The sequence below is a fragment of the Tursiops truncatus genome, chromosome 10 (assembly GCF_011762595.2).
Source record: "Tursiops truncatus isolate mTurTru1 chromosome 10, mTurTru1.mat.Y, whole genome shotgun sequence".
Classification (NCBI taxonomy): domain Eukaryota; kingdom Metazoa; phylum Chordata; class Mammalia; order Artiodactyla; family Delphinidae; genus Tursiops; species Tursiops truncatus.
The window spans coordinates 64,032,053-64,046,470 of record NC_047043.1 but is presented as its reverse complement, the minus strand read 5'-3'; the positions used below and the strand labels follow the sequence as shown (position 1 = coordinate 64,046,470).

The window sequence follows — 14,418 nt, the reverse complement described above, 5'->3', positions numbered from 1 at the left end:
GGATTCTGGCAGGTCCATCCTGCCCCCAAGCCTGAGGGGTCAGTATTACAAAAAGCTCAGCATGTGGGCCCTGCTAGGACTCCTTGGCTGGAGTTAGGGAGTTAGGGGTGGTGGAGAGCAGAAGGAGCTCCTGGAGAAAGCTAGCCTTGTGACCAGCGTTGGTTTCTTCTATTGGGACAACAGCACAAGGGCCACGTGGGGTTGCTGGCCATGGAGAGGGGCCTGGACTGCTGGCTATGAGGCCCTGCGGTAATGGTGGAATTGCCAAGCTGGGTGTTGGTGCTGGCACACTGCTGGAGGGGCTGCTAGGCATGGGCTGCAACAGGATTGTGCTGGGCCTTCACTCTGTGCAGCCCCAAGTGTCTGGCCACTGGTGATCTGCATGTGCTGAATGCACTACTCAAGGGGCTCTGTCCACAGCCCTGCTGCTGCTGAGCCTGCCACATTACCCTTCTGGGGCATTTGCACAAGGCTGCCATGGCCCTCAACACTGTGGCCACTGCTGCTTCTGTGCATCAGCCTGTGTGACAGGGACTTGTCCGTAGGTCTGGCTACTGGACCCTGCCTCTTCCCATGCCACAGCTGGGCCTTGCTGGCTGCTCCCTGGCTTTTCTCCTCGTTCATTGTTTTCTTGATTTTCCTTGAAGTAGTGCCAGAGGCTTATGCGAGCAAGCCAGTCCCCTGGGCATGCACCCATCCAACTTGATGGTTCTGCTCTGTGCAAGTCAAAGGGCTCCAGAGGACTGGCTAGCCTGCCACTACTTGTGGCATTCTTGGTAGGGGCAACTGCCTCATCCTGTGACATGGAGCCACAGGGTCAGCACTATGAGGGAACCAGGAAAGAGGGTACAGGCCCTGACCCCACTGAGGGGGCCATCACTAGACCTGCAGGACTTAGTGTTGGTGGTCATGGTGCTGTAATGGGTCTTTGGGTGGCATCAGGTACCCTGCTCTTCTTAGGCATCTTTGTGGTGAGCTAGACACCTGCAGCTGTGGACTCAACACAGGGCTGGCGTGGCTACGGTTCTGCTTCTTAGTGCCTGTCTGTGGCACCACTGCACTGCAACTCCTGCTTAATGCCTGCTCCTGGCCTTGGCTGGGCTGGGCATCAGGCTGGGGCCAAAGTGCCATGGGGAGCCAAGACACAGGGCTGGCTCTGGATACTGATGCGGAGTGTGGCACTGGGCAGAACCTGGCATGTGGTCATCATGTGGGGCCCAGAAATGGACTCACTCATTAGTAGGATATAGTAACAAACAAGGATACACTATGGATACAGACTGCAGTCAGGATCCTGCCCAGTGCTTGAAGGTCCGGTAGTATCAGACAAGGCCTCTAAGAGCCTGAGTTCCCATCCCAAATTTGGGCATCTCCTCATCATGTCACCACCAGCAGCTCCAGTTCCATAAAGAAAACAGGTTGTATGTTCAGTTTCAGCCTAATGATTCTCAGCAGGTCCTGGAAGTCCAATGAGACTGGGGAGACCCCCAAGAACATCATCATGATTATTCTACCTCCTCTGTCCCACCCTATCCCAACTTCAATAAAATATCCTGTCAAACACCTGCATGTGGATTTCAGGGTCTAATCTGCTTGTGGTTTTCCTGACATATGCATGTGTTGGTAAGGGGGGTAAGTATGACAGGTGATTTTTTTGGCCACACCACGTGGCTTGTGGGATCTTAGTTCCCTGACCAGGGATTGAACCCAGGCGCTCAGCAGTGAGAGCGCACAGTCCTAACCACTGGACAACCAGGGAATTCCCAGACAGGAGAGTTTAAACCAAATCATCACAGAACTTGAGAGGCCCTTCCTGGCCAGGTGTGTGTCCAGGTGGGTTCTCAAAAAGTGCCAGACTTTTGGGGCCCATCGATGGGCCATTTCAGACATTCTCTGTGCTCGAGTCTTGACAGAATTTCCCGGGCTTCATTTTGTTCAAATGTTTCCGTGACAACTCCAAAGCTTTGACGTCAGAAACGCGATAGGGACTCACATTTGTTCCCAAGAACAGAATTGGGATAGTCCCGAGGTTTCCAGGGCTGAAGGAGAAAAGTCGAAGAGCAAAGAGCCACGCCCATGTTTGCCTCCTGCCTGGATGCTGAACACCTTCCCTCCAGGTCTGCGGCAAATCATCCCTTAAAGTCCCGTCGCCACTACCCCTTCTAGTGACCGGGAGCACGAAAACGGAAGTGAAGCGCCTTGAAAAGCCGGAAAGGCCGCCCTCTGCCCTTTCAATGGCGCTGACAACCCTGGAGAGCCCCGCCCCCTCCAGCCAAGGGAGGACACCATTGGCTCTCCCTGACGGCGTCGCTCTCCTATTGGCCAGTGAGCTAATGCCAATGTACAGATTGGCCGCAAAGTTTTCTTTCGGTTTCCGGCGTCCCAGCAATGGCAGCTCTGGACCCTCTGTCGCTCTTCACCGGCCTCGGCCTGAGCGAACACAAGGCCCGCGAGACGCTCAAGAACACGGCTCTGAGCGCGCAGCTGCGCGAGGCGGCGACCCAGGTGCGAACCCAAGTCCCTGGTCCGGGCTGCCGACTGTTCCCCAACGCAGCGCCAGGCCGGGTCCTGACCCCAACCAACCTACCTTGTCTTGTTCAGGCTTTTCTTACTGGGCATGGGGCTTATCTCCTGATTCCTCTGACCTCAGGCGCAACAGACTCTGGGCTGCACCATCGACAAGGCTACCGGGACCCTGCTCTATGGCTTGGCCTCCCGACTCCGGGATCCGCGGCGTCTCTCTTTCCTCGTGAGCTACATAGCCAATAGGAAGATCCATACGGAGACCCAGCTGAGCGGTGAGACCCCTGCCTGTCCTGCCGCTTCCACCTCCAACTCTTCTTCTCAGCCAAGGTCCCTATCTACCCATTCTGCGAAGTCCCTCAGCGTCTCTCTGCATTATTAGTTGTGCATTCCCCTCTAAACCCAGGCACTGGCACTGAGGGATGGAGAGGGCCACCTCTGGTGAGACGGACTAGAGAATTGTAGGTCTGAGGGAGTTTCCCTCAGAGCACATGCTTCTTTCCTGTGACCTCAGGGCTTCTCTAGAGGTGCAAGACTTAATTACCCAGGAGAGCAAACTAATTGGGGTTTCATGGATCGGATTAGGGCTTTGTCTTCCTACTTCCTGGAGCTGAGATGCCACAAATTCATTGGCTCTCTTTTTTCAGCTGCCCTTGAGTATGTGCGGAGTCATCCCCTGGACCCCATCAACACCATGGTCTTTGAGCAGGAATGCGGCGTGGGCGTTGTGGTGACCCCAGAGCAGATTGAGGAGGCTGTGAGTCTTTCCCCAGGCATCGGTTGCCTCCTTAGTAATGAACCTGAAAAGGAGTGGCTCAGCTTTTCCAACCAGGAAGACCCAGGGTGAGGGTGTGGGTTCCTAGAGCATTTCTGAAGGACACTTTCCTGAACCACATGGTTTGGCTTTCTGTAGGTGGAGGCTGCCATAAATCGCCACCGACCCCAGCTCCTAGTAGAGCGTTACCATTTCAATATGGGGCTGCTGATGGGTGAGCAGGGCCTGGGGCAGGGGACTATGTTATTCTCTCTAGTCATGCCTTCTCTTCTGCAATGGGTGAGAGGGAGGTGGGAAGAGGAATAGGAACACCTTAAAAGTGGTCTGGCTGTGGTTTTTGAGGTCAGCCAGGTTCTTTTCTTGGGAAGGAGGGTGGGCAACGTCCTGCTTTGCCTTTCTGCAGCTCCCTCTGCCCATATTTCTAGGAGAGGCTCGGGCTGCGCTCAAGTGGGCAGATGGCAAAATGATCAAGCACGAAGTAGACATGCAGGTGGGTGCCTCCTTGAGCTGAAGCAGGCAAAGACCCTGCCAGAGACAGTGTCTAGAGTCCACTGAGGGATAAATGGTGGTGGAAGGGGAAGAAAGCCTATTCCTATTCTGATGGTGGATAGTAGAGCTTGGGGTAGAGGGAGCAGCACCCGGTTGGACAGTGAAAGACTTGGGCCTCTGGGTTCTGCCTAAGTTGGGGTGAGTTGCTTTACTCTGAACCTCAGTTTCCTCATCTTGTAAATAAGGGTGATGTGGCCTTCATCTCAGTGTGCTGGCAGAGAATCACAAGAGGGTGATGGTTGAGGTAGATGGCATATCTTGATGCTGGGCCCACAGTTCCTTTCTGTAAATGGCTGTTTTTGTTACCTGAGCCCAGGACCCTCAGGAGGGAAAAAGCATTTGAGGCCGCAGAACCATGTGAGGAGCAGAGGTGGGATGGGCTAGGTAGGTTTTTCAAGGTGGTGCCAGTAGACAGAACCAAGAAGCCCTTAGCTGGATGGGTGGGTTGGGTCAGTCATGGGCTCCTGTCCCAGCTCTGACTCTGGTCTCTGCTCAGGTCCTCCACCTCCTGGGTCCCAAGACGGAGACTGATCTGGAGAAGAAGCCCAAGGTGGGACTGAGCATGGTCTTGGGTCCTGGGAATGAGATGGGGTAGGGTGAAACTTCAGGCTGGAGAAGGGAGTATCTGACCCCAGTGATCCCGAGACGTTGACCCAACTTTTGAACTTCTCTCAGGTGGCAAAGGCTCGGCCAGAAGAAACAGACCGAAGAACAGCAAAGGATGTGGTGGAGAATGGTGAGAGGCTTGAGGCTCCTGTCACATTCAACTCCCTGATATCTGGGTTTTCCACCTGATGGGTCATTATAGCCCAGACTCCTCAGGCCGTTGGCTTAATCAACACTCTGTCTTCTGCTGCAAGACTGGAATTTCTGGTGTTTCCTTTACCCAGAAACTAGTCAGAGGAGGCCTGAGAAGTCTGGCTCTGTATCTCTTGTCTCTGGGGTTGGGGGAAGAGGGGACTGCTTGGTTCTACTCTGGTTCCAGGATATGGGTAGTATCGACAGGCACCTCCCTGAGCTGGATGTGGGAGCTGTATCCAGAGAATAAGTTTTCCTTGGTCTGTTCTCTGCAGGTGAGACTGTTGTTCAGACCCTGTCTCTGATGGAGCAGCTCCGAGGCGAGGCGCTTAAGTTCCACAAGCCTGGTGAGCAGGCAGGTTGAAACTCTGTGGAGGGCTGGATCTTTTTTTTTTTTTTTAATTTTATTGAAGTATAATTGATTTGTAATGTTGTGTTTAATTTCTGCTGTACAGCAAAGTGACTCAGTTATACATATATATATTTTTTTCCATTATGGTTTATCACAGGATACTGAATACAGTTCCCTGTGCTATACAGTAGGAACTTGTTGTTTATTCATCCTATATATGATAGTTTACATCTGCTAATCCCAAACTCCCAGTACTTTCCTCCCTTATCCCTCCTCCCCCCGTTGGCAACCACAAGTCTGTTCTTTATGTCAGTGAGTCTGTCTGTTTTGTAGATATGTTCATTTATGTCGTATTTTAGATTCCACCTATAAGTAATATCATATTGTATTTGTCTTTCTGACTTACTTTGCGTAGCATAATAATCTCTAGGTCCATCCATGATGCTGCAGATGGCATTATTTCATTCTTTTTAATGGTTAAGTAATATTCCATTGTATATATGTTCCACATCTTCTTTATCCATTCATCTAACGGTGGACATTTAGGTTGTTTCCATGTCTTGGCTATTATAAATAGTGCTGCTGTGAACGTAGTGGTGCATGTATCTTTTTGAATTATAGTTTTGTCTGAGTATATGCCTGTTAGTGGGATTGCTAGATCATATGGAAACTCTATTTTTAGTTTTTTGAGGAAACTGCGTACTGTTTTCCGTATGGCTTCACCAATTTACATTCCCACCAACAGTGTAAGAGGGTTTTCTTTTCTTGTGGAGGGCTGGATCTTAATAGCAATTCTTGTAGTCAGGTCCCTGGGATAGGGAGCCCTGGGCTGCAGCCTGGTATCATCAGGCTTGTTCTGGCCCTGGCAGGTGAGAACTACAAGACGCCGGGCTATGTGACCACTCCATATACCATGGATCTACTGAAGCAGCACCTGGAGATCACTGGAGGACAGGTGTGTGGGAGTATTGCCAGGCTAGCTAGTGCCATCATCACTTGCCTGGGGCTGCCTCCATACTATCCCGCCTTACCTGTCACCATGGCCTCCCTGGAAGGGTCATCCTTTAGTGTAGTCTGAGCTCTGACCTGATTCCTCTGCTCCCATTTCTCTTATCTCAGGTACGTACCCGGTTCCCACCAGAACCCAATGGAATCCTGCACATTGGACATGCCAAAGCCATCAACTTCAACTTTGGCTATGCCAAGGTGAGTGTGTCTGGGGACTTGGCAAGCAGCATAACTGCTTGCTGCTCCCATGACTAGGTACCAGAGAGGTATCCCTGCTTTTCCTGCTGCTCCCATAAAGTGTCCCAGAGCAGACAGACGCCTTGGAGGGGATACCTAGGAATGTGTGATAGATACCTAGGAATCCACTCAATTGGGCTCATTGAGGAAAAACTCTTGGTGAGGCAGTGAGTTCACATTTGCGGAAATTCCCAGTGCAACCTCTTGGGCTTAGGAAGAGGCTATGCTGTGTCCCACGTTAGTATGCGATGCCTTGTTTATTAGGGCATTTAGATACAGGAAGGTGAGTGACAGATATTTTCAATTCTGATGTGGGAGAGCTCCGAGAATGTCCCAGTTTGATGAGATGGATTGTAGGAACTGATGATGTGGGAGCTCACAGATACTGCAACTTTCCTAGGCCAACAATGGGATCTGTTTCCTGCGCTTTGATGACACCAACCCTGAGAAGGAGGAAGCAAAGTTCTTCACTGCCATCTGCGACATGGTGGCCTGGCTGGGTATGGGTTGGGGAAGGCCTGGGCAGAACTGCTTATCAGTGGGCCTCTCCCTGGGCCATGGCCTGCCATTGGGTGTCCCTGATTGGTTGCTAATACCCATCTCATTCTGCCCCAGGTTACATACCTTACAAGGTGACATATGCCTCCAACTATTTTGACCAGCTGTATGCGTGGGCTGAGGAGCTCATCCGCAGGTGAGGCCAGAGCCATGATGTGGAGCCAGGCAGACTGACCAGGGCACATCCATGCTGGGCATTCACACCCCTTCTTCATAGGGGTCAGGCCTATGTGTGCCACCAGCGAGGAGAGGAGCTCAAAGGCCACAACCCACTGCCCTCACCCTGGAGAGACCGTCCCACAGAGGAGTCCTTGCTACTCTTCGAGGTGGGGCTCTGGGGGTGCAATTGAGTCTAGGTGGGCCAAGATACTGAGAATGAGATGCCCTTGTGCTGAGTGGCAGCCTGAGCCCTTGCTTCCTCTCAGGCAATGCGCAAGGGCAAGTTTGCAGAGGGTGAGGCCACACTGCGGATGAAGCTGGTGATGGAGGATGGCAAGATGGACCCTGTGGCCTATCGAGTCAAGTATACACCGCACCACCGCACAGGGGACACTTGGTTGGTGTGAACTTGGGGTGGGGTTGCAGAGTTGTAGAGTGGCGGGTGGGCCATGGGTAGGGCAGAGTGGGGCCGAATGGTGGGGCCCACTGCCTATGCCCTGCAGGTGCATCTACCCCACCTATGACTACACACACTGCCTCTGTGACTCCATCGAGCATATCACCCACTCACTCTGCACCAAGGAATTCCAGGCCCGGTGAGGGAGCTGGGTCCGTGGGGAGGGGAGGGCCAGTGGGATTCCAGCAGCCCTTCCTGCCGGTCTCTCCCTGGTTGGAGGTGGCCAGTCTTGACTCTGCCCTCCCACCCCAGACGCTCTTCCTACTTCTGGCTGTGCAATGCACTGGACGTCTATTGTCCTGTGCAGTGGGAGTATGGCCGCCTCAATCTGCACTATGCTGTTGTCTCTAAGAGGAAGATTCTCCAGCTTGTGGCAGCTGGCGCTGTGCGGTAGGTGTGGCTTTTTGGCTAATGAAGGTTGGTACTAGTAGCATATGCTGCCATAGGTTTTCTCACCACCACCTCGCCCACAGGGATTGGGACGACCCACGGCTCTTCACGCTCACAGCCTTACGTCGGAGGGGCTTCCCGCCTGAGGCCATCAACAACTTCTGTGCTCGGGTATAGCCGAGTGGGCTGAGTGGGCAGGTGGGGGCTGAGCACTGTAGTATGTGGTTGTGGCTGTCCTTTCCTGCTAGGTGGGAGTGACAGTGGCACAGACCACAATGGAACCACATCTGCTAGAAGCCTGTGTGCGTGATGTGCTGAATGACACAGCCCCTCGGGCCATGGCTGTGCTGGAGCCATTACAGGTGGTCATCACCAATTTTCCTGCTGCCAAGGTAAGTCTCCTTCAGAGTGTGTGTGTGTGTGTGTGTGGGGGGGGGGGGTTGCACCTGGGTTTAGGTGTGGGAATCCCAGTGCCTAGTGTGACTCAGACACTTATCTCCTACTATAGTCCTTGGACATTCAGGTACCCAGCTTCCCAGCTGATGAGACCAAGGGCTTCCATCAGATTCCCTTTGGACCCATTGTCTTCATTGAAAGGACTGACTTCAAAGAGGTGAATGGGGGTGGTGAAGGGTCCTGTTTGTTCCTGGGCCCAGTCCTGAGGGCCCTTCATCTCTTCTATCAGTCCATCTACTCCCTGCTTCAGTCAAACCAATCCTTGCCAGACGTAGGGGTGGGAGAAGCCTCTTGTACCTGCCCGACCCTTGCAGCCTCTTGTGTCCACCCCACTTCCTACCTCTAGGAGCCAGAGCCAGGCTATAAGCGCCTGGCATGGGGCCAGCCCGTGGGCCTGAGGCATACAGGCTACGTCATCGAGCTGCAGCATGTTGTCAAGGTGAGAGCCAGCTGCAGCCTTCCTACCACAGTGCCTGCTGGGGTGAGGATCTGGGTGCAGCTTGCAGTCCTGGTAGTGGTGTCCAAGTCTGATTGCAGGCCCCTTGACTTCCAGGGCCCCAGTGGCTGTGTGGAAAGCCTTGAGGTGACCTGCAGACGGGCAGATGCTGGAGAAAAGCCCAAGGCATTTATTCACTGGGTATCACAGCCTCTGACGTGTGAGATTCGCCTCTATGAGCGACTGTGAGTGAACAGAGCTGGTGTTGGGGCAGGTACAAGATGGGCATTGCTTGCTGTGGCTGCCCAGCTGGAGTCTGACCTTTACTCTGGCTGCAGATTTCAGCACAAGAACCCTGAGGATCCTGCTGAGGTGCCTGGTGGATTCTTAAGTGATTTGAACCCGGTAGGCTCATGGGGTATGGGGTGAGGGTGGTGGGCCTTTCTGGCTGGATGGCCACCTGAGTTCTCTGCCCACAGGCATCACTACAAGTGGTCGAGGCAGCATTAGTGGACTGTTCTGTGGCCCTGGCAAAGCCCTTTGACAAGTTCCAGTTTGAGCGGCTTGGTTACTTTTCTGTGGATCCAGACAGCCGCCAGGGACAGGTGCTTGAATTTACCTTTCCGCAACAATGATGGTGGTGGCTGCCATTCTCTGTGCCAAGCACTTTGCTGACATTTCCTTGCTTAATTTTCACCACCTGAGGTGGGGTTCATGTTCTGCTGATGAGGAAACAGGCTCAGAGGTTAAGTCCGTGCACAAAATTTTGTATGAACCCTTTCTTATTCCTCAAGGTAGGGGACAGGCATAGGGATTGTTATAATTCATATAAAATGGAGACCCAGAGCCATCCAGTCCTTTAGCCAAAGTCAAAAAGTTATTGGTAACTAGAGTTTCTTGGCCCTCAGCTCCTCTGGGATGAAGCGAGGGTTGGAGTGGGGTGTCTGGTGAGACCCACTTAGGCCTTCTGGCCTGGTTCTGGCTTGGTGGTCATTCCTCTCTCTCTGCCCTCCAGCTTGTCTTCAACCGGACCGTCACACTGAAGGAGGACCCAGGAAAAGTGTGAACTGGAAGTCCTGTGGACCTATCTCAACCTTCTGGAGGCGAGGGGTACCCAGACTCCATGTCAATAAAGAACAGCTAAATCCCCCTGGGGTCTGTGTTATCTCTCTGGTCTCCTAGCACCCAAGGGCCTTAGAGTCATGCTCAGGGAGGGGGAAGGTACGCTACACACAGAGCAGTACTGACAGCTTTGAAACCACTGGTGCACTTCTTGATGCTCGAGGGCTGAGGCCTGGGCCTGATTCGTCATCTTCTGCACCTGGTCTGAGGGAATGGTGGGTCCTGGGATGCTGCTCCACTGTTAGGAGCCTTGTGTCAGAGGGACCTGGAAGGTTTGTGTCTGCCTGCATGCCTAGGCAGATGGAGAGGCCTAGCTACTAGTACAGTCATTAAAAAATAATTATTGAGTACCTACTATGTGCCAGGCACAGTGAGATGAGGAAGACCTGTGTGGTGGCCTTCTAAGTCCACCACCTAGTTGGGGAGACAGAGGGCGACCAGGTATTGTGCAGATGTCTCCTTGGGGCCTGTGTGAGGCTGGAGGAGGTTTCTGACCCAGCCTGGGCCTCTGAAGACTACTCTTAGAAGTCACTCCTGAGGGGAGCCCCAAAGGACTAGGAGTTTGCCAGGGAAGGATGAACAAGTGCAAAGCTCCAGAGGCCTTTTTAAGAAACAGTATGATAGTCTATGCCCCTCTGGGGCAGTGTGGGCTACTGGTGAAGCCGGCGTGTGCCTGCAGCTTTAACACCCTCCACATTTTCCCTGTATACAAACACCAGGCTACCCGAGGCCCGCTTTAAGGTGGACTGGACTGCGGAAGGCTGAATTAGGATGACAGCAGGTAGAGGGTGAGGGGTTGGTCCGAGATGCTAGGGACTCCTGGAGGAGAGTGACCCGGGGCTTCCCAGGTGGGGTGCGGCTGGAGGCGCCAGGCCTAGGTCAGAGGCTGTGGGGGCCACCTTAAGTAAGAGGCTGGTCTCCGCACCGCGTGAGGCTGCGAGAAGGAGGCCCCGGCAGGCGGCAGAAGGGTCCTGAGAGTAAGCTTCAAGCCCAGGCCTGCCCAGGCTCCAGGGCTAGGCCGATCTCCGGCCCTGGCTCCGCCCCACATGGAGGGGCGTCTGAGGGCGGTACGCTCCGCCCTACACCCCGGGCTCCTGCCGCTACTGCAGCCCTAGGCTCGGCCTCTCTCCTCTGCAGAAGCGTTCCCTTTAAGTCTGGCCAGGAGGCAGCCTTAGTTCTCGCGGGATTCAACGCTCCAATCATCGCGAGAAAGGCTTTCGGCACTCATTGGCTGTGAGGGTTGAATGTAAGATGGCGCCCAGGGAGCTGTGAGGGGAAAATCCTGTCGGTCTTGGAGCGGCGACGGCAGAACCGGGGCCCCGAGCGGTGCGGCGGGGCCGGCGGGTAGAACGGCGGCGGCGGCGGCGGCGGCGGCGGCGGCGGCGACGTCGCCGGGTGAGGGCTCCAGTGGGGGCAGGGATATGGCGGGGTTGCGGGCCTGAGACAGCGGGCCCACCCCACACAACGGCGGGCGGGGGCGGGCGGGCCGCTGCCGCTGGGCCCTGGAGACCTCGGGGCGGCTCCGGAGCCGAGAAAGACCCAGGGCTCGCACGCCCCCGCCCCCTGGGTGGGGGAGGGGCGGTTTGGGGATTCGGGTGGGCACGGCGCGCGAATGCGCGCTGGTGGGCGCGCGCGGCCGGGGCTGTTTATATGCTCGGGGGCGCGCGCGCTGTGCGGCCCTCCCGGTGCTCGTGGCCGCTGACGTGCGCGTTCCCGACCCGGATATCTCGGCTCCTGGAGTTGCAGCCCGTCGGCCAGAGCGGCTTTCTGGGACGCGCGCCCCGAAGTCGGGGGTCGCGGGCAGGCGCGCGGCCTGCTGTTGGGTGGCGGCACCGCTGCGCGGGCGCTCAGGACACCCCTGCTGCGGGGAGGGACGGCGGGCGGGCAGCTTGCAGTTTGGAGAAGGTTGTGGGTTGGACCCTTCCTGCTCAGGTGACGTCCCCGGACCAACGGGGCCTAGGCCTGAGGAGAAACCAACCTGCTTTGCGGTCTGGCTTGCGGCCCCGCTCCTCTGCGAAGTGGGCGAGATTGCTGGCTCTCTAAGAATGAGGTGTCCCGAGGCCCATGTGCAGGGTGGGTACTTGAGAGGGTGCTACCCTGATTCTGAAACCGAGCTCTGTTCGTCTGTGAGGGCAGCGAACCCCTTCGACTTCCTCACCTTGCTTTGATGCTTTGTGCTGGAGAGGGAAGGCAAATCCTAAAAGGCCCTTCAGTGGTATTTGTTTTCTTGTCATTAGAAAGTAATTCTTCATTAAAGCGCAGTTCTTAGACGTCACCTCTGTGCGCTCCGTAAGGGGATCCACGTCTGTGGACGCTGTGAAACTACCCAAGCTGTAAATTGCCACTTTAAATCCTGAAATGCAGCCTTTTCCTCTGTTTGGTTGGGAGGGGCTTACTTGTACTCTGTTAGGTTAAAGGGCCCGCTATTGCTCAGCCAAAAAGTTGCTCAGAACGAAATTGAACAATCTGATAATCAGTGCTTTGCCTTCTTTTGTAAGTCGGAAGATCCCCAGCAGATCTGAAATCTGCCTGTAAAAGTCACTTTTGATACAGGATTTCAATCCTTTTCAGCTTTTTTATTTTTTAAAATCCCAGCACTGTGTTCTGGTGCCAGGGGAGTTCTAGATTTGTCCAGAGAAATAGGTACTTCTTTTTTCTAAGACAAAATATGTGCTAGTTTATGTTTTATAGTCTTGCTTCATTAAATTTAAGGAAAAAGAAACTAAGTGGAACTAAAATTAGCAATTAAATTTGAAAATGGTGGGGGTAGAAAACTACTTAAAAATACTATATTATTAGAAAACTCCTAATATACTGTTATTATTTTAAGAACAAGCTTAAAATTTAAAAAGAGGCTGAGGATGGAAGGAACTTCTTTGTTCTGCCTTCTTTAGAATGTTACGGGTCTTAAGAACTCAGGACAAGCACCAGAAATGCGTGCAACATGGTGACTGGTGAGTTAGAATTATTCATATGCTGGAAATATGTGTGCAGTTTTTTTCCTGGTAATATTGAAACGTTAGAAATCCTGCCAGTCATTCTGGGTGCTGTCTGCCAGAAATTAGTAGGTGCTGGAAAATTGAATATGTGGGAGAACTGTATCTTTGAAGCCAGCCAGTTTGCTGCTTGAACAGTTCTTTTAAAATGTAAGTCAGTGCAACTTTCAGGTTTTAGCATGACAAGGCATCAGCTTTTCTAAGGATCCAAATGGTTCAAAGACAAGCAGTCAAGTTTATCTAGGATACACTTAAAATATTAATACACCATTTAGGCCTGCTTTTTCTGGAATTTTTAATCGTTACGTTTGAGGTCTGCCTTTTAAATTGGTGTCTGTAGATAATATTTTTTCATAAGCTCATTAAGATTTCCCTGTTAAAAGATGTCCTGCTTCCAGTCCTCTGTGATGAATAATTTGTGTACCTCTCCATGAATCTCTGCCTTTCCACAACCCCTTTCCACTTATGTTGCCATTTTAAAGGAAAGATCAAATTGTGGTTGAAGTTTTATGTAAATCTGAATTGCTCCGAAAGGTAACCAAAGTTAGGGGCTCTGGGTGTGGCTATCCTCCATCATGACAGCTTCAGAATCAGGGATTTCTTTCTTCAAGCTTGCGTGCCTTCTTTTAATTTAATCAAGTACAAGTTTGTCTTTGATATGCCATGCTTCTTGCTTGTGTACTTTTTATTTTAATTTAATTTAATTAATTAATTTATATTTTTTATTAATTTATTTTTGGCTGCGTTGCGTCTTTGTTGCTGTGCGCGGGCTTTCTCTAGTTGCGACGAGTGGGGGCTACTCTTTGTTGCGGTGCGCGGGCTTCTCATTTTAGTGTCTTCTCTTGTTGCGGAGCACGGGCTCTAGGCGTGTGGGCTTCAGTAGTTGTGGTTCGTGGGCTCTAGAGCGCAGGCTCAGTAGTTGTGGCGCACAGGCTTAGTTGCTCCGTGACATGTGGGAATCTTCCTGGATCAGGGCTCAAACCTGTGTCCCCTGCATTGGCAGGCGGATTCTTAACCACTGCACCACCAGGGAAGCCCGCTAGTGTACTTTTTAAATGACCACCGTTTATCTGTAATGGTCTTTTATTCCTCAGCCTCAGAATGAAGTGTTATATGAACACCTGTTCTTTTCAATTTCTTTGTAGGTGGTTGCCCTGCATTTTGTTCCAGAGGTTTTAAGTCCTTTCCAGACTTCACTTAAATGCTCCACTAGTTTTTTCCTAATTGTCACATTGGATTGTGATTTCTAATTGTAGCTGCATGAAGAAATGATAGATTAACCCCTTGCTTTGCTGAAAAGGGGAAAAGAATGGTCCTTTGTTGTCACACTTTAGGCTAGGGCAAAACTGTAGGTAGAGCTGGTGGAGTGTGTCAGAAAGCTCTTTTTTGCATGTGCGTTTGAAATATCTATCTATACATATTAATTCAGTAGATCTGTATACAATTTAATGAAAAATTATAAAGTGAACCACTGTGTAACTAGCACCTCTTCAAGAAATAGAACAATGCCAGCACTTCTGAACACTTCATGGGTCCCTTCCTGGTTACAGCTTCTCATTCCCTAGAGACAATGACTATTCTGAATTCTGTGATAATCATGTT

At 52.3% G+C, this 14,418-nt stretch overlaps 2 protein-coding genes across 4 annotated transcripts in view; both read left to right on the top strand.

Moving 5' to 3' along the window:
* The first annotated feature begins 2,346 nt into the window (after positions 1-2,346).
* Positions 2,347-9,847, top strand: QARS1 (glutaminyl-tRNA synthetase 1). Of its 2 annotated transcripts, XM_033864928.2 has the most exons (24): positions 2,347-2,505; positions 2,651-2,798; positions 3,171-3,280; positions 3,437-3,512; positions 3,724-3,788; positions 4,344-4,397; positions 4,523-4,583; positions 4,921-4,992; positions 5,867-5,952; positions 6,117-6,203; positions 6,643-6,742; positions 6,858-6,936; positions 7,018-7,126; positions 7,226-7,356; positions 7,463-7,555; positions 7,669-7,806; positions 7,890-7,977; positions 8,055-8,198; positions 8,315-8,419; positions 8,609-8,701; positions 8,816-8,943; positions 9,037-9,103; positions 9,178-9,303; positions 9,714-9,847. In XM_033864928.2, exons 1-24 carry the CDS (start codon positions 2,389-2,391, stop codon positions 9,762-9,764), a joined length of 2,328 nt encoding a protein of 775 aa, XP_033720819.1. In that variant the 5' UTR covers positions 2,347-2,388; the 3' UTR covers positions 9,765-9,847. The 2 variants fall into 2 exon arrangements, with proteins under 2 accessions (XP_033720819.1, XP_073644035.1); XM_073787934.1 differs by lacking the exon at positions 9,178-9,303.
* Positions 9,848-11,073: 1,226 nt separating this feature from the next.
* Positions 11,074-14,418, top strand: part of QRICH1 (glutamine rich 1) — a 54,857-nt gene continuing 51,512 nt past the window's right edge. The window contains exon 1 of one of the 2 annotated variants that reach the window (XM_019931635.3): positions 11,074-11,215. The gene's annotated coding sequence lies outside the window, so the exon portion shown is untranslated. Of the gene's footprint in view, positions 11,216-11,754; positions 11,894-14,418 lie in introns of those variants that run through there. The other variant, XM_019931636.3, reaches the window with a different exon arrangement.

What these genes read in the sequence shown, in the direction of transcription:
- QARS1 (XM_033864928.2), top strand. Translation starts at nt 2,389, where the DNA reads ATGGCAGCTCTGGACCCTCTGTCGCTCTTCACCGGCCTCGGCCTGAGC. An exon ending in TCAACTTTGGCTATGCCAAG is followed by an intron (nt 6,204 to 6,642) that starts GTGAGTGTGTCT and finishes CAACTTTCCTAG; the next exon opens with GCCAACAATGGGATCTGTTT. An exon ending in ACCAAGGAATTCCAGGCCCG is followed by an intron (nt 7,556 to 7,668) that starts GTGAGGGAGCTG and finishes CTCCCACCCCAG; the next exon opens with ACGCTCTTCCTACTTCTGGC.